This window comes from Syngnathus scovelli, chromosome 11, assembly GCF_024217435.2.
Source record: "Syngnathus scovelli strain Florida chromosome 11, RoL_Ssco_1.2, whole genome shotgun sequence".
Taxonomy (NCBI): domain Eukaryota; kingdom Metazoa; phylum Chordata; class Actinopteri; order Syngnathiformes; family Syngnathidae; genus Syngnathus; species Syngnathus scovelli.
This window is the reverse complement of record NC_090857.1, coordinates 12,992,494-13,020,000: the sequence shown is the minus strand read 5'-3', so window position 1 is coordinate 13,020,000 and position 27,507 is coordinate 12,992,494. Positions and strand designations below refer to the sequence as shown.

At 45.3% G+C, this 27,507-nt stretch overlaps 1 protein-coding gene and 2 long non-coding RNA genes across 15 annotated transcripts in view; 1 reads left to right on the top strand and 2 right to left on the bottom strand.

Annotated features, from left to right (window-relative positions):
• Positions 1-63: 63 nt before the first annotated feature.
• LOC125977582 (uncharacterized) lies at positions 64-892 on the bottom strand. Its single transcript, XR_007484683.1, has 3 exons — positions 677-892; positions 495-573; positions 64-356 (listed from the first exon to the last, which is right to left on the bottom strand). It is a non-coding gene; the product is annotated as an uncharacterized lncRNA (long non-coding RNA).
• A 593-nt stretch (positions 893-1,485) lies between these two features.
• Positions 1,486-2,369, bottom strand: LOC137840774 (uncharacterized). Its single transcript, XR_011087797.1, has 3 exons — positions 2,208-2,369; positions 1,969-2,026; positions 1,486-1,561 (listed from the first exon to the last, which is right to left on the bottom strand). It is a non-coding gene; the product is annotated as an uncharacterized lncRNA (long non-coding RNA).
• Positions 2,370-17,441: 15,072 nt separating this feature from the next.
• ptprt (protein tyrosine phosphatase receptor type T) overlaps positions 17,442-27,507 on the top strand; it is a 126,012-nt gene continuing 115,946 nt past the window's right edge. For 10 of the 13 annotated variants that reach the window (XM_049734239.2, XM_049734238.2, XM_049734240.2 and 7 more), the window contains exons 1-2: positions 17,443-17,865; positions 25,448-25,546. In XM_049734239.2, the coding sequence (XP_049590196.1) occupies positions 17,778-17,865; positions 25,448-25,546 (187 nt within the window). In that variant the 5' untranslated portion in view covers positions 17,443-17,777. Of the gene's footprint in view, positions 17,866-25,447; positions 25,547-27,507 lie in introns of all 13 variants that reach the window. The other 3 variants (XR_007484675.1, XR_007484674.2, XM_068652463.1) reach the window with 1 other exon arrangement.

Genomic DNA, 27,507 nt, shown 5'->3' with positions numbered 1-27,507 from the left:
TTTTAAATCATATGTTTAAAAATGTAAAAATATACATACAATATAAAAAAATTGGGGCTATTTTAATAGAACAAAACTACTAAGTTACAATAAAAATATATACATATTTTGTGTATGACATATCAAATAAACAAAACAACCAGCTCGGCGAAAGACAAGGGGGAAACAATATAAACATCACTCCTGTAGGATTTTGAAAGCCCCCTTTGCTACTCAGCGCTGGAGCCCGTTTTAATTTTAAAGCCCTTGCGGTCCTTGTTTCATCATCTGTGGCCTCTGTGCGTGTCGCCAACAGCTTCTACTAAGATGAACTTGATGGACATCAGGCACCACCCATTGTAGATCTTGGGATTACTCTGTAAAAGAAATATGAATATGGAAAAAAAAAAAAACTACCTGTAGAGTAGTTTTTCCTTAATGTATGTCATGTCAGCCGCACATTTCAAACAAAGCAATCTCACAGGAAACAAGGCAGACAAGTTTTTTTTATTTACCAGCGCTATCAGAGCAGTCTTCTTGTGCGCCCTCTTTGCACGAGTTTCACCACCATGCATACCGCCGTTTGTGTAAAATCTAAAACAGAAAAAAAAGGTCTACATTGGGCGCAGCCACCACATCGTAAGCCTTCACTGTTGTCTTTTTTTAATCTACAGTACAGATGTCAAACTAATCATACCTGTCCATGGTCTTGGAATCATACAGGTCTTCAAATCAGCGGCCTCATAACATAAGACTGGTTTGCAATCTGTATACAAGGAATTATGAACAGTGTCTCAGAAGAGTGGAATTAAGAGTAGACAAAATTGAATTGAGGACTTTTTTTCTTGTAAATCAAGCAAAAAATAACTGAAAAGTCAGTAACTTTGACAGAACAGCAACTAAACCAAACAGAACCCTAGCAGGGGTGGGCAATTCCGGTCCTCGAGGGCCGGTGTCCTGCATGTTTTATAGGTCTCCCTGCTGCAACACACCTGATTCAAATGATCAGGATTGTTATCCAGATTCTGTAGACCTTGCTAATAAACTGACCATTTGAATCAGGTGTGTTGCAACAGGGTGACATAGAAAACATGCAAGACACCGGGCCTCGAGGACTGGAATTGCCCACCCCTGCTAGGGTTCTGTTTGGTTTAGTTGCTGTTCTGTCAAAGTTACTGACTTTTCAGTTATTTTTTGCTTGATTTACAAGAAAGGTAAGCTATCAATAGCGAGGAGGGGACATCCAAATTTTGACCAACCAATTCCAAGCTTAATCATTCTGTCATTCAGTCTTGTATCCTGTTTATCATTTATTTCCTTGGATATCATGTCAAGGATCTCCAGATCAGTCATGGGCACCGTCCACTTTCCGCGTCACATTCTGAACGAGAGTTGAGGCTCCTCAGCCCAGGGTGCCAGAAGGGGCTCCACGATGACCTTCAAAAACTCTGAGAATAAAGAGAAATAGAAATAAAATACTCACTTAAATTACTGCAGCTATGACCTCTTTTTAAATGACTAATGCCTACAAAAAAAACCTCTTACTTTTCCCTGTAATGGGCGTTTCACACTCACTTCCTAGCTGTTGAAGAATGAAGCAAATGTCAGCTGCAAGATTCAAATGAACCATTCTCCAATGATAAACTTTCCCCTGTTTGAAAAAATCAATCATGTTATTTTAAAATAGTACTGATAAAATTGCTTGTTCTCCAAGTTGTTATCCAAATGATGAAAATGTACAGGGTTTTATTTTGCACTTTGGCATCCGCCCCGGTTTCCAGAGTGTGAAAGTCAAAGCAATGACGTGTCATAAATGCTAGTTCCATATTGAAGATTGCAATTACGACATACGCTTTTTGCATATGTTCGACAGTAGCTAAGCATACATAAGTATATTCAAACCACCAATAACAGATCAGTTTCCAAAGATAACACAAGGCAGTTGTGATTCCTTCTACAATCAAGAATAAATCAAAAATCAATCTGTACCTTGTGGAGTCCGGTCAGTTTTTAATACAGATGCTTCTCTTTTCTCCAGGCTTGGAGTCTGAAAAAGAGGGAAAGGGGAAAAGATGTCTGATTTGACAATTCACCCATTAACCGCTGTTAATCACATGACACGACCCAATTTTAACTTTTGAAATGATTTGCCCTAGAGTTCCAAGCCCTGTTGAGCGCAAAACAAAGTTAGGTGCACATTTTAATGACATCAGAAGATAAACACCTACTTTTTCACGTGCCACTCCTTGAGCTAAATCTGGAGTCACAAATCCATGGGTAAAAAAGGGAAATTCCATCTTTGCCATGTCATCATCCCAAAGCTCATCCGGAGTATATATACCTTTTCACGTGCCACTACTTGAGCTAAATCTGGAGTCCCAAATCACAACATGGGTAAAAAGGGGAATTCCATCTTTGCCATGCCATCAGAAAACCTAAAATTTGTGATCTATACTTACTGTTTGATCTTGTTTTTGTTTTATAATAGCCATAGCGATGTTTGAAAGCGAGCTGCCGACATCTGCAAAAGCAATGCCATTATTTACATTAGTTTTAAATTCACATATGAATTGTAAATGCATACACCATAACCTCTTGTCAAAAATAACATTTCCTTTTTAAATGTAGGCAGTTATGTGCCTTATATATACAGTTATAAACTTTCAAAAATCTTTTATTCACTTGAGATTTTATTTACTTAAGAAAACCACTACATACACTATGCATCGACATGAAACACTTTGGAATTTGAAGCAAATTCACTTAAGCTACCATCAGCTCTTCTCTTCCCAAAGTAAATTGTCATGTAGCGAAAATGAAGGACTAGCAGGCAAGCTACAACTTAAGCCCAAGCTTGAAATCAATTGATAATGAAATGGACAAACTTTGCAGAACAAAACAACAGCTCTTACTGAAAAACCTTGAAGACTCACCTGATAGCACCCTTCCTTTGTGTGGTTTTTTGATTTTGTCATGACAAGCAACAGGCTCAAACTCATAGAACACTTTACTTGACTCTTACTTACTTTACTTCTTGTTGTTGTTTTTTTTTTACGGTGGCGCACAATTTATGCACGTGTCTGCCCCTGGCGTTTCGAACGAACTAATACAACATTGTTCATAGAAATTACAGCTGGTTTAGGGTTCAATATTTTATATTTGATGGTTTTAATTTTGGCACCTAATATAGACTTCTATATCAGGTTACAGAAATAACCGCACTTCACAGGGATCATTGGTTATTTAAAACAAAGCAATAAAACTTATGTACATTATTTATACAACTTATAGCTGGTTTAGGGTTTAATATTTCATATTTGATGGTGGGGACAAGCGGTATAGAAAATGGATGGATGGATGGATTTAATTTTGGCCTCAGGTTACAGAAATAACCACACTTCACATGGATCAATGGTTGTTTAAAACAAAGCAATACAACTTCTGTAGATTATTTATGCAATTTACAGCTGGTTTAGGGTTTAATATTTCGTATTTGATGGATTTAATTTTTATTCGTCTATGTGTGCGATGCGATTGGCTGGCAACCAGTTCAGGGTGTCCCCCGCCTACTGCCCGATGACTGCTGGGATAAGCTCCAGCGCGCCCGCGACCCCCGTGGAGACAAGCAATATAGAAAATGGATGGATGGATTTAATTTTGTCATCTAGTTTAGGTTATTCCATAGCCCTAATATCAGGTTTGTCGGATTTGGTCCACAATTTGGGAAGCGCGCTATCCGCGCCTCACGGCAAAAGCCATAACCAATCACCTATTATCCAATTTACTCACCGCATGCTCGTTTTATTTCTTCAGTTTTGGGAAAAGGCTAAGACACCGAAACAAAATTTAGACTTACGCAGGTTGGTTGAGTTCAATCACAATTCTTGTTAAGAAAGCTCTGTTTTCAGGAAAGTACAATACAGCGCTGGGCCTTTCGAACGACCATGCTCAAGAGCAGAAAGTCTCCATTCAGAAAAGGCCACGTTCAAAGTTCTTTGGTCAGCTTATATTCAGTTGCACATGCCGGTGTGGGCCAGGTTTGATGGGTGATAACTCTTTGGGGTGGGGCAAGTTAACAGGAGAGTTTGATTCCATGGGCGTAGGTGCTGGTTCAGTGAGAGCTGGTTCCGTGGCGTTGGGTGCTGATTATGGGCGATTCGATGTGTGTGGGGGCTGTTGTTTTCCTTTTCGTCTTTCGGCCTTAGCTATCATCTTTGGCCGGGTTCTTGGCTGTCTCCCTCTGGCACCTGCTGGTTTTATCTCCAAGTGACCTTCCTGTAAACATTCTCCTCCATTCTTGCACATACACTGTCGCACCTCGACCATTCGTCATCCTTCCACTTTTGTCATTTTGTACGGACTTATGTGAAATTTTGTGTGTGACATCATCAATTCGTTAATGTTACCTGACTATGCAAAGTTCTTACTCACCACTTACCATGCATTTGTTTGTTTGTCACATTCGTATTTTAATTATGCTTCCGACCGTAGTTTTCATTATTAGTCAAAACATTTTCTTTCTGTCCAGAACATTCAATGGTAATCCAAGGCTGGTGTCGAGCATTAGGCAAAATACGACGTCACATCAAGCATTAATCAAGACATAAGATATAATCAAATACAAAACATTCTTAGACACATTGGGCCGTGTCCGTGAATAAGAATAACATCAGGCATGAATTAAACAGTTCCTTTAGGGTCGTTATGCTATTCAGGCAATACAGTGGAGCCTCGGTTTTCGACCACAATCCGTTTCAAAAGGCTGTATGAGAAGTGAAACGGTCGAATTCCGAATCATATTTTCTCATTACAAATAATGGGAAAAAATTAATCCGTTCCAAGCAAAAAAAAAAAAACAAAAAAAACCCCGCCTTTTTAAATAATTTTTTCATTTGCGCATTTTTGTCCAATCGCGCAACTGCAGCGCACCGCCAAACGCGCAACCGTAGCGCAACTGCACCGCGCTTGTCGCATTATTGTGACAGAGCCGTCGCTGAAATTTAGAAAATATTTTTAATGTCCTGATGTACTTTCCAAAATTTAAGTGGACCTCAGTGCGCAGGGAGCTTAATTTTGTCCGATCGCACAACTGCAGCGCACCACCGAACGCGCAACCGTAGCGCGTCGCCGACCGCGCAACTACACCGCGCTGGTTGCATTATTGTGACAGAGCCGTCGCTGAAATTTAGAAAACATTTTTAACGTCCTGATGTACTTTTCAAAATTCAAGTGGACCTCAGTGCGCAAGGATCTTAATTTAGTCCGATCGCGCAACCGCAACGCACCGGACGCTCACTGTCGAAAGGTTGAAGAGCGTCTTTGTGTTTTAGGATGGCTTTACTCCTCTCACTTGCTTCCTTTGGAGGCATGATTAGAGTTGATGCACTCCTCAGAGTAACGAGAATGTAATAACGAACGGAGGCAGTTGGCATGCGGGTCCTCTCGGCTCATCTCACGAGGTTCGACAACCAAATTTCGTCCGACATCCGAAGCAAAAAAATCTAAGATTTTTTGTTAGAATACCGATTTGTTCGCGAACCGGGACGTTCAAAAACCGAGGCTCCACTGTATATCAACAATCATTTGTTATTTCAAAGTGCAGAGAAATACATATCAAAGTCAAAGTCTCCTTTATTGTCAATTCCTCCGCATGTCAAGACACACAAAGAGATCGAAATTACGTTTCTCACTATCCCAGGGTGACAAGACAGAGTTCACAACGCACATACAAGTAAACAACACAGGAAAAATAAACCAAGAAGATGAACAATAAGAGTGATAGCACGCTAGCCGCTCCCGATGCACAGCAGAGTCCGGAAATATGACAGTCAACCAGGCCACTGTGAACACGAGCACACAGCAGGCACGTACTGTCCGGTTCGTGGATCCTATCAGGCGAACGCAACCCATCTTGTCGTCCCGCGATCGAACGTATGCCAGGAGAATGGAAGGCACGGCTGGTCGAGCTGGGTTGGCCGCAAGCCTGGCCCGACGTCTCCGCGCTGGCCTCCCTTCCGCTGCCTCGCAGACCCGCTGCCGATTGAAGACTCCAAATTGTCCCTAGGTGTGAGTGCGAGTGCGAATGGTTGTTTGTCTCTGTGTGCCCTGCGATTGGCTGGCAACCGGTTCAGGGTGTCCCCCGCCTACTGCCTGATGACGGCTGGGATAGGCTCCAGCACGCCTGCGACCCCCGTGGGGACTAAGCGGTTCAGAAAATGGATGGATGGATGTTTTTGCTAGGCATGCCTTTTTTTTTTTATTTCGACCCCATTCCTTCAGGTTACAGAAATAACAACACTTCACACTGATCAATGGTTCTTTAAAACAAAGCATTACAACTTTTTTACATTATTTATACAACTTACAGAATGGTTTTGGGTTTAATATTTTATATTTGATGGATTACACTTTGGCGGCACGGTGGGGCACTGGGTAGCACGTCCGCCTCACAGTTATGAGGGTGTGGGTTCGATTCCACCTCCGGCCCTCCCTGCGTGGAGTTTGCATGTTCTCCCCGGGCTCGCGTGGGCTTTCTCCGGGCACTCCGGTTTCCTCCCACATCCCAAAGACATGCTTGGTAGGCCGATTGAAGACTCCAAATTGTTCCTAGGTGTGAGTGGGGTCTTTGCGCGACCTGGTTAAAACCTAATGAACTGCTGCCACTTAACGAGGCCTCGCCTCCAAATTTTGTGAGCTCGCATGTGGCACGTCCTCGAAAAAAGGGTGGGGGTGTCGCCCTCATCTCAAATTCTGAGCTTAGATTTAGGCCTCGCTCAATTCACGTATTTAAAACATTTGAAGTTCTCATTGTGCGATCCACTGCGTTACCGTCATTCTATCTTGTTGTTATTTACCGCCCACCCGGGGCTTACTCTGGCTTCCTGGATGAATTTTCAGAATTTGTGGCTGATCTAGTGACAAATGCAGATAATATAGTTATCATGGGTGATTTCAACATCCACATGAATTCACCGTCAGAACCACTGACTTTGGCATTTCAAACTTTAATCGATACGTTTGGTTTTACGCAAGCTGGACAGGCAGCAACGCATGAGAATGGAAATACCTTAGATCTGGTATTATCCCGGGGACTAGCAACCTCAAATATAGCAGTACTGCCATACACTACTGTTCTGTCTGATCATTTCTTAATAAAATTTGAAATTTTAGTTCCTTGTCAAAGACAAGAGAGCAATCAGAATTATAGCAGCCGTAATTTTAACTCCATGACTGCAACTGCGCTATCTGAGTTACTGTCGCCGGCAACCGCCATGTTTCCCGCATACAGCGGCTCTATCGATAATCTTACAAATGAATTCAATGCGACATTATTAAAAGCCATCGACTCTGTGGCACCGCTACGTCTGAAAACTCGCCGTAGATGGCCAACTCCGTGGTTCACAGATGAAACACGTACGTTTAAACAATTATGTAGAAAGCATGAGCGCAGATGGCGTTTAACCAAACTTGAGGTTTTCCATCAGGCATGGAAGGACAGCCTCCTGAAATATAAGGATGCGCTTATTTTAGCAAAAACTCGTTATTTTTCGCAAGTCATTAATCTTAATAAAAACAATCCTAAATACCTATTTGATACAGTGGCAAAGCTAACTCTGCGCCAGCCGACCCCCGATAGCTCCTTCCACTCAGCTGACGAGTTTATGAAATTTTTTGCTCAAAAGATTGAGTCCATTAGGGACGAGATCAAGAAGACCATGCCAATCGCTCCGCCGGTTACTAGCGCTGGGGATCATGCAATAACCCTCTCAAATTTTAAAAGCGTGTCCCTTAAAATGCTTACAAAATTGGTTAGTACGGCTAAACAAACAACATGTTTACTCGACCCGCTTCCAGCCAAACTACTTAAAGAATTATTTCCAATTTTAGGACCGTCCATCTTAAATATAATCAATCTGTCTGTTTCCTCTGGGATAGTGCCAACAGCCTTTAAAACGGCTATTATTAAACCACTACTTAAGCGAGCAAATCTTGACCCGGACTGTCTCAGTAATTATAGGCCAGTTTCAAACCTCCCATTCATAGCAAAACTTCTCGAAAAAGTAGTAGCGCAGCAGCTTATTGATTACATGGTCGCTAATAATCGATATGACTCTTTTCAGTCTGGTTTTAGAGCTAATCATTCTACAGAGACAGCACTTGCTAAAGTGACTAATGATCTCCTCATAGCTATGGATTCAAATACGTCGTCTGTATTGTTACTACTCGATCTTAGTGCTGCCTTTGACACTGTAGACTTCGATATTTTATTAGGGCGTCTTAAAAGTTGTGTTGGTATCTCAGGGTCAGCACTAAGCTGGTTCAATTCCTATCTATCAGGCAGGACGCACCGAGTGGTCCATGGTAATACGTCCTCTGAGCTTTATACTATTACGTGTGGTGTCCCACAGGGATCGGTACTCGGACCGATTTTATTTAATATTTATATGATTCCGCTTGGGGACATAATACGTAAATATAATATTTGCTTTCAATGCTACGCGGATGACACCCAATTATATATGCCGTTATCGATGACAGATCCACGGAACTGTTTTAATCTCGAGGCGTGCCTAGCGGAGATCAAGCAATGGATGTCTCTCAACTTCCTTCGTCTTAACCCAGATAAAACTGAGATGTTGATAATTGGTTCTACTCGTTATCAACACTTATTTAAGGAAACCACTATAACTATAGATAACCGTACTATCACTCAGAGTGATACGGTAACTAATCTCGGGGTAATATTTGACCAAACGCTCTCCTTTCAAAAACACATTAAGAATATAACCAGGATTGCATTTTTTCACCTTCGTAATATTGCTAAGATTCGTCCTATCCTCTCGACCGGGGATGCGGAAACTATTATACATGCGTTCGTCACGTCGCGCCTGGACTACTGTAATGTATTATTCTCTGGTCTTCCTAAGTCCAGTATCAAAAGTCTACAGTTAGTGCAAAATGCCGCTGCGAGGCTGCTCTCACGGTCAAGAAAATTTGATCACATTACCCCAATATTAGCCAAATTACATTGGCTCCCGGTCCATTTAAGATGTGACTTCAAGGTTCTTCTACTAACCTATAAATCACTGCATGGCTTAGCGCCTTCATATCTCGTCGACCTAGTCGTTCCTTATGTTCCATCTCGTAACCTTCGTTCGCAAAACGCTAGTCTTTTAGTTATACCGAGGGCCAAGAAAATGTCTGCAGGGTCTAGAGCATTCTCTATTCGGGCTCCAGAGCTTTGGAATGCCCTACCAATGGATATTAGAACTACTGCCTCAGTAGAAACATTTAAGACACGTTTAAAGACACATTTCTATGAGATGGCCTTTAACTAACTTGTGATGGCCGATTTGGCCGGAGTTTGTTTTGTTCTCTCTGCCCACCCCGGCTGGGGAGGGGGTTAGGTGGCTCAAAAGCTGATAGCGGCTAGCTGGATTCTCGGGGACCAATTCAAGATGAAGGAACTGCAGCTCAACCCCCTTGAAGACACTGCCAGGACAATCGAGGGCACCTCCGACATCCATTTTTTTCATTGATTTTCATATTATGTATTACTTGTGCACTCTCTGCATCCATTACAACCTGGTGATCCTGAAAGGGGGATCCTTCCATCTGTGGTCCCTTCTCAAGGTTTCTCATTTTCCCCTGGCAGGGTTTTTTTGAGTTTTTCCTTGCCCTTTTGGGAGCTTATGATCAGGGGATGCTTTGAGAATAATTGAAGCCCTTTGAGACTGTTTGTGATTTAGGGCTATACAAATAAACTTGACTTGACTTGACTTGACTTGAGTGCGAGTGGTTGTTTGTCTCTGTGTGCCCTGCGATTGGCTGGCAACCGGTTCAGGGTGTACCTCGCCTACTGCCCGATGACGGCTGGGATAGGCTCCAGCACACCCGCGACCCCCGTGGGGACTAAGCGGTTCAGAATGATGGATGAATTAAATTTTGTCGTATATTTTAGGTTATTCCATAGCCCCAATGACACTTTACACGGATCAATGGTTGTTTAAAACAAAGCAACACAACTTGTTTTGGGTTTAATATGATCATATTTGATGGATTTAATTTTGTCGTCTAGTTTAGGTTATTCCATAGACCTAAAATCAGGTCACAGAAATAACCACACTTCACACGGATCAATGGTTGTTTAAAACAAAGCAACACAACTTCTGTACATTATGTATACAACTTACAGAATGGTTTTGGGTTTAATATTTCATATTTGAGGATTTAATTTTGTTGTCTATTTTAGGTCTATGTGTAGACCTAAATTAGCCATCTATTTTAGGTTAGTCTATAGACCTAAAAAATACGTCTAAAATAGATGTCTCAATTAGGTCTACTATTGGATTTGGTTCACCATTTAGGAAGTGCGCTGTCCGTGCCTCACGGCAAAAGCCAGAGCCAATCATCCGTTATCCAATTTACTCACTGCGTGTTCATTTTCTTTTTCAGTTTTAGGAAAAGACCAAGACACCGAAACAAAATTAGACTCCCACAGGTTGGTTGAGTTCAATCACAATTCTTGTTATGAAAGCTCTGATTTCAGGAAAGTACAATACAGCGCTGGGCCTTTCGTGCGACCATGCTCAAAAGCAGAAAGTCTCCATTCAGAAAAGGCAACGTTCAAGGTTCTTTGGTCAGCTTATATTCAGTTGCAATGTGGGCCGGGTTTGATGGGTGATGAGTCTTTTGGGTGGGGCAAGTTTGCAGGAGAGTTTGATTCCATGGGAGTGGGTGCTGGTTCGGTGAGAGCTGGTTTCGTGGGGTTGGGTGCTGATTATGGGCAATTCGATGTGTGTGGGGGCTGTTTTCCTATAGTCTTTCGGCCTTGTTGATCATCTTTGGCCGGGTTCTTGGCTGTCTCCCTCTGGCACCTGCTGGTTTTATCTCCAAGTGACCTTCCTGTAAACATTCTCTTCCATTCTTGCACATACACTGTCGCACCTCGTCCATTCATCATCCTTCCACTTTTGTCGTTCTGTACGGACTTATGTGAAGTTTTGTGTGTGACATCATCAATTCGTTAATGTTCCCTGACTATGCAAAGTTCTTACTTACCACTTACCATGCATTTGTTTGTTTATCACATTCTTAGTTTAATTATGCTTCCGACCGTAGTTTTCATTATTAGTCAAAAAATTTTCTTTCTGTCCAGAACATTCAATGGTAATCCAAGGCTGGCGTCTAGCATTAGGCAAAATACGACATCATCAAGCATTAATAAAAACATAAGATATAACCAAGTACAAAACATTCTTAGACACCTTGGGCCGTGTCCGTGAATTGGAATAACATCAGGCATGCATTAAACAGTTCTTTAAGGGTCGTTATGCTATTCAGGCAATATATCAACAAACATTTGTTATTTCAAAGTGCACAAAAACTACATATCAGATCATGAAGTTATAAAAAACTATGTCATAACCATATATAAAAATGTCTAGTTATGTCTTCTTTATTTGTTTGGTGAGCAGGTATAATCATATGCTTGAAATGTTTCTTTAATTGATTTAATATGTGAATATACTTGTCTGCTTATGTACTTTATTCAATGAGGTTTGAGCATATCTGTTTTTGTAGCTAGGCAGGACTTTTTGTATTTCAACCCCATTCCTTCACTACACATAGACCTAATATAGACGTTATGATCAGGTTACAGAAATAACCACACTTCACCCGCATCAATGGTCGTTTAAAACAAAGCAATGCAACCTCTGGTCATTATTTTTACAACCTACAGCTGGTTTATGGTTTAATATTTCATATTTAATGGATTTAAATTTGTCATCTATTTTAGGTCTATATATACAGTAATCCCTCGCCACATCGCGGTTCATTTATCGCGGTTTCACTACATCGAGTTTTTTTACCAAACAAAAAAAAAAATTTAAGTCAAAATAAAACTTCTAAATTGAGGAATTATGGCACAAAACTTGCCCACACGCCAGCAGAAGGCAAGGAGTGCCCACACAATTGCAGTGCGTACACTTGTACCTTTTTATAAAAAAATTGTTATAATAAGGTTCTAAAATCATTTTTAGTGCTGTACCTTGTTATAGAAAATCTGTTATAATAATAAAAGACTTCTAAAAACATATTTATAGTATGTACACTTGTTATAAAAAAATTATATTTCTAAAAGTTGTTCTAAAAACATATTTACAGTATGTGTTAAGAATTCTCCATGTTATTTATGTTATTCAGCCACGCTTTGATTTGAGGTAGGTTGATTTATTTTGAAGGCCGTTTTCAGGCGATACCACTTCCTGTTTTACGTTCGGGGACATATGTTGATTACAGTGGTACAGGAGTCATTGACGATGTAAGCGGGTCTCCTAACAAGAGAAAATGATCACTTGTGTCTAACCTTTCGGACAATGTAGTATTGCTCCAAATGTTCGTTTAAATTTAGAGGTCCGTTTTCGCGTGTTAGCACGATGGCGAATCAGCATCTTTCCGCTAACTTGTTAGCCTGCCCAGTATCTCTTGTTAACATGTTTCACGCACACATGTAGAATATTTATATTTTCAATATTTATACAAAGTTTTCTGTATGTTATTTATACTATTAATGTATTATTTACATGTTTGAAACAATGATTTAATGTTCTAATAATAAAATATGCTCTCAAATGGACGACAGGAACACAAAGCGCGGACAGGAACCGAAAACAACAGTAGAAACCGACAAGGAGGAACACACGGGCAGGGTTTAAATACATGAGACAACGAGACGGAGCAGGTGACAGACATTATGGTAACGAGAGGGGTGTGACTGGGTTGAGTTGCCAGCCGAGTGTGCTCTGGCACGGCACGTGACAGTACCGCCCCCTCAAGGGACGGCTCTCGACGTCCCAAAACCAAACCCCCACATGGTGTACGCGCGCGGTGGGGAGAGCGGAGGCGCACCAGTCCCAACAACCCCTGATAGGTCTATGCCATAGACTCTATGGCAAAGTCCAAACCAGCACTCCGCAGCACATGGGGGAACAGAACCGCCCTCGGCGGCATTCGGAGAGTCCACGCCGCAATCAGCAACATGCAGGAAGTCTACGCCGCTATTGGCGACATGCAGGAAGTCCCCGCCGCAATCGGCGGCATGGAGGAAGTCCCCGCCGCAATCGGCGGCATGCAGAAAGTACCCGCCGCAATCGGCGGCATGCAGGAAGTCCGCGCCGCAATCAGTGGCATGCAGGAAGTCCCCGCCGCAATCGGCGGCATGCAGGAAGTCAAAACCGCAATCGGCGGCATTCAGGGAGTCAAAACCGCAATCAGCGGCATTCGGGAGACGGAGCTGCAATCGGCGGCATTCGCAGTGTCAGCGCTGTGCGCAGCGGCAGGAGCCACAACGCGCCGCAGCAGCGGGAGCGGGGTCAGGCGCAGCGGGCGCAAAGTCCGGTGATGGCCGCGGGTCAGGCGTTGCTGGCACGAATTCCGGTGTTGGCTGCGGGTCCGGCGACGGCCGCGGGTCTGGCGACGCTGGGGTGGGGCCCGATGGCGGACACGGGTCCGGTGCCGCTGGCTCAAACTCCGGCGATGGACGTGGATCCGGCGTCGTGGACGGGAGCTGGTGGAGGAGGTTGGTCGAGGCGCTGCTCACTGAAGTAATCCATGTCTTCTGTGAGGAAATTATTGGAGCTAGGCGACCAAATGCAGCTTGGACCAGGGTTTATTGAAGGCAAGTGGACGAACACAGACACAGGCGGGATAGAGACTCACGGCCAGCAGACAGGCAAACGGAAGTCCACTCGGACACGGAACAGAACCTGACCGTGAGCCTCCAGACAAGACCGGGGGGGAACTGGACGACAGGAACACAAGGCGCAGACAGGAACAGAAAACAACAGTAGACACCGACAAGGAGGAACACACGGGCAGGGTTTAAATGCATGAGACAACGAGACGCTGGGGTGGGGCCCAATGGCGGCCACGGGTCCGGCGCCGCTGGCTCAAACGCAGGGAGCAGGTGATAGACATTACGGTAACGAGAGGGGTGGGGCTGGGTTAAGTTGCCGGCCGAGTGTGCTCTGCCACGGCACGTGACAAATATGGATAAATGTACTATCACTCATAGTAATACTGTAACTAATCTCAGGGTTATATTTGACCAAATGCTCTCCTTTAAAAAACACATTAAGAACATAACTAGAATTGGGGTTTTTCACCACCGTAATATTGCTAAGATTTGTCCGTTTCTTTTGACTTGTGATCCGGAAACTATTATACATGTGTTTATTATGTCGTGCCTTGACTACTGTAACGCATTAGTCTCTGTTCCTCCTAAATCCAGTATTAAAAGTCTACAGTTAGTACAAAATGTTGCGGCGAGACTGCTCACACGGACGAGAAAATTTGATCACATTATTAGTTTTATTAAAATTACAATATTAGTCAACTTACATTGGCTCCCGGTCCATATAAGATGTGACTTGAAGGTTCTTCTATTAACCTATAAATCACTGGATTACTTAGCACCTTCGTATCTCGTCGACCTAGTTGTTCCTTACGTTCCGTCCCATAACCTCCACTCGCAAAACGCTAGTCCTTTAGTGACCCCGAGGGCCAAAAAGAAGTCTGCAGGCTCTAGAGCAGGGGTGGGCAAACTTTTTGACTTGCGGGCCGAATTGGGTTCTAAATTTTGACCGGGGGGGCCGAACCAGATTGATGTAGTGTTTGTGTGAAGTAATATAAATGACATGTAAAGGTCATTGCATAAAAGGTTTTTACTTTTAGTAGATACTAAAGCATGGATATTAAAAAAAACTTTTTGAAAACAAATGCATTTATTACCAGCATTAAAAAATACTTCACCAAAAAACTACTATCAGTGATTCTTATTAAATACGACACTGTTATGATGAATAACATTTTCCATCACTTCAGCGCCTGCAGGTCAGATTTATGAAATATGTTTATCTAATGAGGCGAAATCACATCCAACGGCAAACATTCTGACCAAATTCATCATCTTGAAGAATCAGTGAAAGAATACATCTGAATAAAGTAATAAAGAAATCAATAGTATTGTTGGTTTCGCTTTTTTACTAGTTCATCATAGTCTGGAGTAAAATTTGTTGTGGTAATTCTTAAGAGCCGAGGTGTCGGTCCGTTAACCTAGATCTGTGACTGGCTTTGTTGACGTTCATGTGGCTGAACGTCTTCTCACACACGTAGTAGGTCGAGCCAAATTGTCTACTCTTTTTTGACATTTGGCACTCAGTGTCCACCTTTCTTTTCTTCGGGCCACTCATTTTAATGGAAGGATTCCAGGGGAAGGGTTGTGGGTGGCATTAGTGTAAAACTGTATCTGAAAGCTCAGCGCGCGAATTACGGGAATACTGACGTCACAGCCTACGCTCGAAATTCGGCACTGATAGATGAAATAGAGCGCGGAGTGCGCCGCGTCCGTACTACTGAGTACGCACACGCACTTGTGAGTGTGCACCAAGCTTTCTGACACGGCTCCCGGAAGTAAATGCGCGGGCGAGCGCTTCCCCATCTACTGGGGAAACATAGTAATTGCAGGGAAAATGACCCCCTCCAAAAATTAATAATACAATTTATTCAGGTTTGGCGGGCCAGACGTGGCCCGCGGGCCGTAGTTTGCCCATCCATGTCTGGTCTAGAGCATTTTCTATTCGGGCTCCAGAGCTTTAGAATGCCCTACCAATAGATATCAGAACTGCTACCTCAGTAGAAACATTTAAGACACGAGTAAACACACATTTTTGTGCCATGGCCTTTAATGAACCTGTGGTGGCTGATTCGGCTGGAGTTTGTATTTTTGCTTCCCCCCGGCTGCGGAGGGGGTTAGGTGACACCCAAACTGATAACGGCTGTTTGGATTTTTCGTGGACCAATTGGAATGAGAGAACTGCAGCGGATTACCACCCTCAAAGACACTGCCAGGACAATTGAGGGCACCTCCTGCAGCTCTTCACTTTGAATTGGACATACACTTTTTCTTTGGATTGTTTTATATGTATTATGTGTTTTATGTGCCCTCTCTGCATTCGTTTCAGCCTGATCATCCTGGAAGGGGGATCCTCCCATCTGTGGTCTCTTCTCAAGGTTTCTCATTTTTCCCCCAACGGGTTTTCTGAGATTTTCCTTGCCCACAGGGGAGTTAAAGATCAGGGGATGTTTGAGAGTAATTGTCCAATTTTGTACATGTGAAGCCCTTTGAGACTTGCTTGTGATTTAGGGCTATATAAATAAACTTGACTTGACAGTCCTAATGGCCCCGTGAGGGAAATCATAGCGACATTTTGGCCCGCGATGAAAACGACTTTGACTCACGCAGACTTGTAAGGTGTCGCCATCATGACGGGGCGTTTGTCCTCACTAATGGAGCTGACTTTGAGACGTGTGTGTGGGCCATGTTGATCATTGCACATGCGTGTTTGCCTGCCGAGTATCAAGCCTTTCACAAGTATCTGAAAGGATCTCAGAAGACTTCAGGATTTGTCCTTGACCCCCTCCACCCCCCAATATCAACAATGAAAAACATTGAGAACAGAGCTGACGCGCACACTCACGCTCACACAAAAGCTGCCAAGGTATCCATTTGTCCTCATGCGCGACGTTATTGTGTGACCTCTTGGATGTTTTCGCCCGTTGCTGCTCGGTAGCGTTTGTTGTTTTTGTGATTACTCGACAGCGAGGCGAGCTCCGGCGTCTTTGGCGGCTGCTCCGTCCCGATGCTGACCTTGAGTAGACGGCACGGTGCAGAGAGACGTGCGAGCGGGCAGACCAAGGACACGTGCGTTGTCGCTGCCGGGACAAAACTGGTTGCTAGGGAGACTCCAAAAGCATCACCATGGCGTCATTGACACTCCGTCTTTGTTTTCGTCCTGCGGTCACTTTGAGATTGGGGGGCCATGGGGGCTTTTTGTTTCCGGGTGATGAGTTCTTGTTTGACTTGAGGGCCAGTAAACATTTCAAATGAGGCTGTGCATGCATATGTTTGAATTGGGCTTCCAAACGACGCAACAAGCATTTCCACTTTGGGTTTGCAAATGAAACTTTGGGGACAAGAGTCAACACTTAGCTCTCCCATTAGGCTGCTCAATTAGGCTTTAAGGCTGAAAAGGGATTACAAGCAAGGCTCAGGCTTGAAAATTACTCAGCTGACTCCTTTTTTTCTGTCCTTCCTATTTTCCTTCCTTCCTTTCTTCCTTTCTTCCTTCCTTCCTATTTTCCTTCCTTCCTTCCTTCCTTCCTTCCTTCCTTCCTTCCTTCCTTCCTTCCTTCCTTCCTTCCTTCCTTCCTTCCTTCCTTCCTTCCTTCCTTCCTTCCTTCCTTATGTACTTGCCTCCGTACTTCCTTTCTTCCTTCCTCTATCCCTTCCTCGCTTCCCTCCTCATTCCAAGGTGTTTTGAAATTGCGCTCTTATTTTGAAACCGTGCGCGGTGGAATCTATCAGCTTATCTTTCCTCCGCGCGCGACCAGCGAACGCGAGCGCGCTGGGCACCAGAGGTACGCGAGCAGCCGTCGCCTCCTCTAGCAGTCAGACCAACCAAACCCACTCAGGCAGTCAGTCAGTCACTCAGCAGGCAGCCAGTCAATTGGCGCGCAAACACATCGTTCTCTGCGCCACTTTCACCTTTGATGCAAATGTGACATCCAAATCCATCCCTTGGATTTCCAGCGGATTTTGTTTTTTTCTGTTTATTCTTTTTTTTTTTTTTTTTTGGGCGGTGGTGGGGAGTACAAAAGCGAGGAGTCGCGAGCATGTGAAGCAAGTTACACGAATGAAAGGATCCAAAACGAAGGCTAAATAAGAAAAAGAAGAGATGGACGCGGGCAATCACGTGCTGATTTGGTGCCTACTTTTCGTCTGCTTGATGCCTTTGGAACTTACTGGCGCGCAGTTTTTCCCAGGTGAAGTCATGACTACATCATCATAATTATCATTAGGATTTTGATATTTGGAAATGCCGCTACGAATTGTCACCCAGTCAATTATCTTAGCTTTTCTGACAATTGCTCTCAATTTCGCTCTCTCTCTCTCTCTCTCTCTCTCTCTCTCTCTCTCGATCTCTGTCCATCTGTCCGTGCTTTTACCAATTTCTATCTGTCCGTCTGCAAACTTTGTGGTTGTTTTTCCTGACACCTTCTGCTTGGTATTCGGCCCACGTTTTCACGAGACGCCTGCAGCACCCCCCCCCCCCCCCCCCCCCCCATTTGCTAGGCGTTCATTTCATCTGGTACAAAATGAGAGCAATATCAGTCTACTTGAATTGGTGCGGATAGTTTGTTTGTTTGTTTTGTTTTTTTGTTTGTTTGTGCATGCGTGTATGCACGCGTGTACGTGTGTTTACGCGCGTGCAGGCAAGGCTCCCTGTTTTCGGAGCTTTGGACGAGTTGTTGCATCTGCAACAAACTTATTTTGTGTCGTCAGGGGGCAGTAGTAACCCATCAAATTTCCCGCCCCAGCACGTCGTCTTGTTCTTCGACGTTTCTCGTCTTGGAAATGTTATAAAGTGATTGTTGTGTGACAACCGACTGCTTTTATTCACAATATTCAATTGCGTTTCTTGAGTAAAGCACAAAACACTTGAAACTTTGTTGGGTCAAACCAGCAGTGCTCACTGACGCAAATGAGATATTTGAGACAAATCGACTTTTCGTATTCACAGACATCTGAGTTCAGCTCATGGCAGAAAATGGAAGATAAAATAAACAGCTTCGTTTTGTGTTTTATTTTTTTGGGGGGTGGAAACATTTAATGTTGCGTTGACGTTTTTCCCTTACAAAGGGTCAGTTTGTTTGTGTGTGTGTGTGTGTTGGCGTGCACGGGGTACGGAGACCCGCTTTGAAAGCATATTGCTTCTTAAGATGAATTAAAATCTGTCATCCATGTGTGTGTGTGTGTGTGGGGGGGGAGACTTGGAAAGCAGATGAGTCTGCCTTTCCTTTGGTCTGGCTTTGTGGGTAGCGTGTGGAGTCCTACCCAGAAAGTGTATCGTGGCGTTTTGCATGATCCTGCGATGACATGTCCGGTCAGAGTTGACCTCGAGGAGGCACCTCGGGGAAGCTCCCATCTTTAGGGGTGAAATTGCACTGAGGAAGATTTGTTTGACACCGTATGTTGTCTTCGTGACGGCCAGCAAAGGAGGTGGAGAAGGCCAGGAAGGAAGGAAGGAAGGAAGGAAGGAAGGAAGGAAGGAAGGAAGGAAGGAAGGGAGAGAAAGGAAGCCTCACATTCCCCAAATTATTTGAAAACTTTATAAGCACCGCGGAGGAGATCGCTGAGCCTCATTCGACTTCCAGCGGGCCGCGCACTCGCGCACGCCGCCCGGTTCAAATTTTCTAAGTGCAACGCACAATGAGATGCATGACAAACGGCCTTGGTTACCATCACATTTGAAGCGATGAATACGAAGTTAAATTTTATGACTCGGTGTATAAGTCGAGGTCGATTTTTTTCGGTCGTTTTTGGATCGAAAAAAAAAAAAGTGCTTGCGCGCTCGCAAAGTGATCAGTCGAGTCCCAATTATTAAGGGAATGGTGTCGAGTGGACGCGCTGGGCAACCGGGCTGCTTCAAAACCCTCACAAAAATGACATTGCATTAGAGTGGAGGTTAGATCGATTTCATGTACCAACTTTGACACATTTCGACCTTTCAAGTTGGATGAGAAAAATCTCCAATTATCATGAGCATTTTACAATGAATTGAGATTATTTCAATCCCTTTACATTTTGAAAAATGCCTTTGCAGCAGTGAGCATAAATTCAAATCAAGTCTTAACATTAGCGTTAGCATTAACATCGATTGATCTCGACAAATTGAACAATAGCCTCAAACGTTTACTTATTATCGAGACTTGAGTTGGCTGCACCATCAAGCGTGCGTATCTCAAGTTTGCGCTTACGAGTCAGGGCAAACATTTGGACCAATGATGACCCGTATCTCCCAAAACTTACAAGTCACAAAGCCAATCAAAATTGAATTAGTTTAGTATCAGCATGAACGTACGTAAAGTGCATTGTAGTCGTCAACGCGAAACCCATTGCCAAAGAAAGGAAAAATGCAAGGAAGGGAGAAAAGAAAGAAAGAAGGTAGGAAAATAGGAAGGCAGGAAGGAAGGGAGAAAGAACAATGACCCTGGTGACTGTTTGGCAGCGTTCGCGCCAACGTTAGCCTTGGATGCTAATGAAGTGGCCCGCTATGCTGCCAATCGCACACTCCAGTGTGTGCGCGTGTGCGTGTGCATGTGACCGTGGAGGCACTCCTGGGAAGGTAACAAGGCTTATTGTCTAACCCTCTTGAGGTACTATTAACCTTTGCTTAAAACACGCACACACACACACACGCACACGCGCGCGCACGCACACACACACACACACACACACACACACACACACACACACACACACACACACACACACACACACACACACACACACACACACACACACACACACACACACACACGTGCTTGTCTCACCGATAGGCACAAAATTTGCAAAACCTATTCATCACAACCCGAAGTGCGTGCACAGATCTTGAGGAGCCATGCACAAAAACTGAACTAGGAAGTTGGCCATTTTGGTTCACAGATGCCCTTTAACACAGATGAGCTCCTGAGAAAGTTCAAACAAATGCTGCCCCAAATGACCACAAATTTGGATAAAAAATGTAAAAACAAATGTGGATCATGTGGACAAACTGAACACATTTGTTTCGAGATAGGACGTCGGCAACGAACGATTGTATGCTAATGGTGTTAGCATGCGCTAATGTGGAAGTTTTCACAGAGACACTTGACTCGTTTTGATGGAAAATGAAGCGAAAACAGACCCAGTGCAATACAGGCTCTAACCAGGATTTGATTTCCTCGGACACTCCAAAGTCGTTTACATATCAAACGAAGCGTAAACAGACAGGCGGGCACCCTCGTTAGCACGTTAGCACGCTTGGCTGCTAAGTAACTAATGAGGGTGAAAACAGCTGCACGAATACGCCAGCTCGTTTTTCCACGGACGCCGGCCGACGCGCACGAGCGGAATATTTAGTCCCGAGTCATTTAACTCCTCCTCTTCACCCAGATGGCTCCCCATCTGGGTGAAAAGGAGGAGTTATAAAAATCTCTCAGCAAGGATCATGGTTTCAAACCTGAGTTAGAGTTACAAAAAAACCCCATAATGTTTAAAATTGAGTTTTCAGTGATTGATTCAGTTTGCAGACTCAGTTTCATGGTGCCATCCTGGAAAATGTGGCCCCATATGATAGGTTTGAGTCCCCAACAAAGGCAAGGCAAGCGGATTTGAAATTAGGGTTTTGGAATGAAATGTGGCTTCTTGTTTTAGGTCAAGGTTTGCAGTCGCAGTTTAGGTTCAAGGTTGACAATGTCAGACTAGGTTTTCAAGGTTGGGTTAGGGTTTTAAACAAAGGTCCGGCTTTCTAGACAGGGAATTAAGGTGGTAAAAGCTCGATCAGTGTTTGGGTCTGGCTTTTGTGACGGGGTCAGGCCTTCAACTAAGCCCCTGGGGTGTCCTTTAAAGCTTGGATCAAGGTTTCAAATCATACAAATCCCAAATTAAAACGAGGCCTTGCCTATCAAACACCTTTAGACTTTAAAGTTGGCTTTGCTTTTTCAACCTGGATTAGGCCCGTCGTCCAAAACAGCCATAGCAAGAGCCAAACGAAGGGAGCTTTTCCTTTCATGTTGACTGAAGCGCTCTTAACGTTGTCTAGCTTGCATGCTAAGACAAACAGAAGCAAGTCAACGTAACCTCAGGCTTTTACGAGTCGAGGTTTCGAGGCCAGCTGTCCGAGTCTGTCGAGGAGATAACGGCCAGGCCCGCGTGTTACGCTGGACGGCACCTCGCCGGAGACCGCCTGTCAATCAATGAGCCTCCCTGCCGCCCCCCGGCTCTTGCTCGGTCCGCCGCACAGCTGCTGAGAAAAAGAAGGCAAGGCAAAAGACATCCTTGTGTCAAGTGTGGAAGGAAAGGAGGATGCCTGATAGCAAACTTGCTGGCACATCGAGCCGCCTATGCATGTGCGCTGCTCTGGATCGGAAGGGTAAGGAGAAAAAGTTTTTTTGTCAGGTCAAGATTGTTTGGCACCCCCCAATGTCCCATATTGATAGTGTGGACAAGATCAGTCAAGACGCAATTTCCACTTTCTTTGACGGGAACTTTGACCCTACCAACATGGCTGCCACGTAGGCTTCCTCCCGTCTCTCTCTTTCTCTTTCTCTTTCTCTTTCTCTTTCTCTTTCTCTTTCTCTTTCTCTTTCTCTTTCTCTCTCTCTTTCTCTCTCTCTCGCTCTCGCTCTCGCTCTCTCTCTCGCTCTCTCTCTCTCTCTCTCTCTCTCTCTCTCTCTCTCTCTCTCTCTCTCTCTCTCTCTCTCTCTCTCTCTCTCTCTCTCTCTCTCTCTCTCTCTCTCTCTCTCTCTCTCTCTCTCTCTCTCTCTCTCTCTCTCTCTCGATTAGGCGGAGGGCTACGGGAGTTGACATGGGAGTGTTCTTACTCGGCCGTAGCATCGAGTGTCCGCACCGTGCAGTGGCCCAACCTTGTGCTATCTAAAGAAAAAGTGGAGCCACTGGACATTTTGCGTGATCAAAACAAACGTGGGAGGGTGGCTGTTTGGCTCCGAAGTCACCAAAGGGTTAGCCCGCAGCAAGCGTGCTAACACACGCACACAGAGAAGTAAACGTGTTCAGCGATGAAAGGTGCACTCACCCGTCTGAAAGTATCACCATAAAAAAAAAACACTCCAAAAGACGCCGGTGGTCAGGACTGTCCTTGCCGTCTCTCGCACGCACGCACGCACGCACGCACGCACGCACGCACGCACGCACGCACGCACGCACGCACGCACGCACGCACGCACACAGGCCCTCTCGGGGCGAGTGTGATGAGGTGTGTGTTTAATCTAAAAGCAGCTGGGATGCGATGAGGAAAACGTTGGCATGTAGGCCATGTGACTTTTTTTGGGGGGGGGGCAATGTTCTCGGGGCACGTTAGTTCATGTTGGGTGTATTTTCGCAGCATTTCTCACCTTCATTTGGAATACAATTCCCACAAGTTTGGCTTGCCCTTTGGTCCATTTAGGCACTTGCTAATATTCTGTCGCCAGGGGCGGCTTTCAAGGTTTGTTTGGAATCTTCTGAATTGTTGGACGTCAGAGTCCGTTTGGAAGTCACTCAGGCAAACGAGCTGGCTTACTGGCTCACTGGCTGGCTGGCATGCGAGCACGCGCATTCCATAGTACTCAGGATGAACGCTGCCACCCCGAGGCGGCTGCGCAGCTATTGGCGGCCTTCTCATAAACTCGCACTAACGCGTGGCGACACGAGCAGCGAGTCGCAAAAGCAAAGCCGACGATTTAACATTGAGCGGCCGGGACGAGACAAGACGTGAAGGGACGGGACGGGACGCCCGCCGGCAGCCGGGCCCTCTAAAGACTCTCGTTAGCGCTCACTTAGACAGCGTCATGGTGACCCCGTGCGCCTTCGTCAAGTAGGCGGCATCTGCTCACTGACGGACAATGTCTTGACTGCGCCGTGGCAAGGGCCCTCCCCGCAGGAGCGGCCCCGCGTTATTCAAAAGCGCGAGTGTGCCCCAGCTCAGCTGCTCTGTATGAAATTTTGATGGTGCTATTGTTTGCTCCGCCCAACTTTGATTTGTTTGCTTGCTCAGGGGATGAGGGTGGTGGCGACGACGCCTCGCCCAATTCGTTGCGACCACTTCGAAGCAGCATCAAGCCGCATCTTGTTTTGAGCAGAGCGGCTGGGGAAACCCTATTCCAAATTTGGAAGACAGACCCATTCCGAATTAGGATCGGAAGCTCGAATGTGAACCCGCTTTGGAAGCCTAAAGGCAAGCCCTTCCTTGCCTTTGTTTGAAACTCTAGTCCACAGGTGTCAAACTCAAGGCCTGGGGCCCAGATACAGCCCGCCACATGATTTTATGTGGCCCGCGAAGACAAATTGTGCATCAAATTCGTGTGTCATTACTAGAATTGCAAATTGTCTTCACTTTTAATAATATCTCTCTTTTTCTTTTTAAATATTTGACCAGTTTTTACTCGTCTGATTTGAAAATGAGTTATTTGTCTGTTTGTTTTGTAGCTTTTACCGTATATAATACAAGGTGCTCATACATTTATTTGGGTTGACATAATGGCCCTCCAAAAGAAGCTATGACTACTATGCGGCCCGCGAAAAAAATGAGTTTGACACTACACCTAGTCCTATCTTGAAAGCTGAATGCAAAACCAGTGCAACTCACCAAACCCTGATTGTAGCTCAAAGCATTGTTTGAAATTCTAAATTGCTGCATATTTGAAACCATACCTTGGGTTCGGCATTTCAAAACACAACTTGAACCCAAGTGCAAAAGCCTGGCCCTCATTCGAAATCCTGCTGCCGCCAGCTTCAGAGCCTTTTTCCAAAGCCTACCCCTAACCCGTCTGAAAACCCCTACCGTTATACCCAGAAGCTTGGACCCATAACTCCACTCCCTGACCGATGTTTGAAACCGTCATCTGGGTTTCTGTCCTCAGCCTCGTTTGCAAAGCTAATTCATTCGAAAGCCCTCGTATAGCTCACAAAGCCACTTCCCTCGTTTCATTAGGAAACTTGAATCATTGCTTGAAACCCTAACCGTAGCTTTATACATGAAGTGGGGGTTGGAATTTAAAAAATACTGTCAAATTTTGAAAAGGAGACCTCCGAATGCCACTAGGCAAGCGTCATTGGAAAACGGCCTTAACGTGCGAGGGCCACTCAAACAAAGCCTCGCCGAGCGTCCATGCGACAAGCGCCGCCGGTGACAAAGCGTAAAAGCTGGCCGCAGCTAATTGATTCCACAAATAAATCCATGCAAATTAAACGCTGTGTGTCAGAGCATACGGCTAATTAGCGCAGCGCGCGTGGGAGCGGGAGGCAGCCAAGAAGGGGGCTGTGGCTTTCGCTTGCGGCGAATGCTAATGTCACGGAAAATGCGGCACAAAAGTAGCGGAATGAAGCCCCGTCGTCGTGTTGCCACTTTGCCGGCGCAAATGGCCGCTGCAGGCACAAGCGCAACCTGGAGTTGTGGCTTGAAAGCCAAAAGCTCGCCTGAGCCTATCCTGAAAACCATTTAGGATGCAAAATGGAAGCAAGGCTCGAAAGCCCCTTGAGTTGCTAGCCGACCTTGTTTTGAACTCGAACCGAGTGCAAGTTTGAAAGACCAACCTAGCTGTGTTTGCGGAGCGATTTAAAACACGGACTGGATTTGAAAACCGCAGCTGGTTCCAAGCCTGAATTGGAAAGCGTGAATTTACCCCATTGCTCCAGTTTGAAATGTTAATTTGAAGGCCGCAAAGCAAAAACAGCACTCGCCGCTGCTGTTGCGTGCCCCGTCTTCATTTTCTTTTGAAAAGCCCCACTTGCAATCGCTTCGCCATCTGAGCGTGTGCGCGCCTTTTGTCGTTGTGACCCGTATGTTGCTTTTGTGCCCGGCAGGCGGCTGCACCTTCTCTGACTCGTACAGTGGCTGCGGCTACAGCGTGTCGCTGGGGACCAGCGGCTTCACGTGGGAGCAGGACCACAGCGCCCGCGCAGGTACGCCCGGCTGCTTTGCCACAAAAGCTCCTTTGCCGAGGCCTCTCTCACACAACTGTTTAGCGTCATCATCCAAGACATCACCTGTCTGCAGGGCCGGACTGGGAGTTTTTTTCAGGCCAGGAGTCAGTTATGTAACCAGGTCACCCCGGCCTTGCCCACACATGGATGTTCACACCCACACTTAATTGCATGGGCACAAACAAAATGCATTTGTGCGGACACACATGCACACACAATAGTATGTTTTTGACTGATTCAAAACAAATATGCACTCTAATATAAGCATAATAGTCACAACAATACTCACCCTGGATATTTTTAGTCCTGGACATTTCCAAGACTCAGCTGTGTCAGCTGCTCTGAGCTAGTACTGGGCCCACTGTCTGAAGCACCAAAACTGGCAATATTTCCACCTTTGCATAGGAAACATAGAAATCCATCCATCCATCCATTTTCTGTACCGCTTGTCCCCACAGGGGTCGCGGGCGTGCTGGAACCTATCCCAGCTGTCATCGGGCAGTGGCGGGGGACATCCTGAACTGATTGCCAGCCAATCGCAGGGCACACAGAGACGAACAATTTGGAGTGCTCAATCGGCCTACCAAGCATGTTTTTGGAATATGGGAGGAAACCGGAGTGCCCGGAGAAAACCCACGCAGGCCCGGGGAGAACATGCAAACTCCACGCAGCGAGGGCCGGAGGTGGAATCGAACCCGCACCCTCCTAACTGTGAGGCGGTCGTGCTAACCAGTGCGCTACCGAGCGGCCAAATATAGCATATATTTTAATATTAATTTAGCCAGGGCCAGTTACAAAGTTTAGAGCAGTAGTTCTTAACCTGGGTGAGTTGGTCTCAGGGGTTTGGCAGAGCCTCCACTGCGGATGTCCGAACACACCTGATTTATCGTGTAAATTCGTGATAACGCATATCTAAACTGGTCTGGCAAAGGCACACTTATTTGCAGGTATATAATTTGTTGTGAGTTCATGTATTGTGTTGGTTTTGTTCTTTAAACAAGGTGATGATCATGCACGGCTCATTTTGCGCACCAGTAAAAAACATCTGTGTCTTGAATTTGATTATTATTTTTTTTGCTGGGCGGCTCGGTGGCGCACTGGGTAGCACGTCCGCCTCACAGTTAGGAGGGTGCGGGTTCGATTTCACCTCCGGCCCTCCCTGTGCGGAGTTTGCATGTTCTCCCCGAGCCCGCGTGGGTTTTCTCCGGGCACTCCGGTTTCCTCCCACATCCCAAAAACATGCTTGGTAGGCCGATTGATCACTCCAAATTGTCCCTAGGTGTGAGTGCGAGTGCGAATGATTCTTTGTCTCTGTGTGCCCTGCGATTGGCTGGCAACCGGTTCAGGGTGTCCCCCGCCTACTGCCCGATGACGGCTGGGATAGGCTCCAGCACGCCCGCGACCCCCGTGGGGACTAAGCGGTTCAGAAAATGGATGGATGGATTTTTTTTGCTAAAGAGGGGTTCGGTGAATGCACATATGAAACTGGTGGGGCTTGGTGCAGCAAGGTTAAGAACCACTGGTTTAGAGGAATGTGCATGTAAGAAAGAAGAACAAATGACTGTTCAACTTACAAAACCAACAAGAACTAAATCTAACAATAAATCAACAGAAGGACAGCCTTACTACTTGGCAACGGCACATATGCACACAACACATGCAAACTGGCATGCATACACGCGCGGGCATACACAGTTTTTAATGGCACCGTGTGTGTGTGTGTGTGTGTGTGTGTGGGGTTAAATAAATCTGTAACTTTTCTGCATTTGGCCGCGTCCTCCTCCAGCGCCTATCTTTTTTCGCCCCTCTCTGCACCGCCTTCCCTCTTCTTTTTACCACATTCAAAGTCCATTATAGTCACTTGCACCACTCACTACCTACACACACCACAGCAGCCGGCACCTGACATACATAACACAGCCCTTCCTCCACACGCGCTC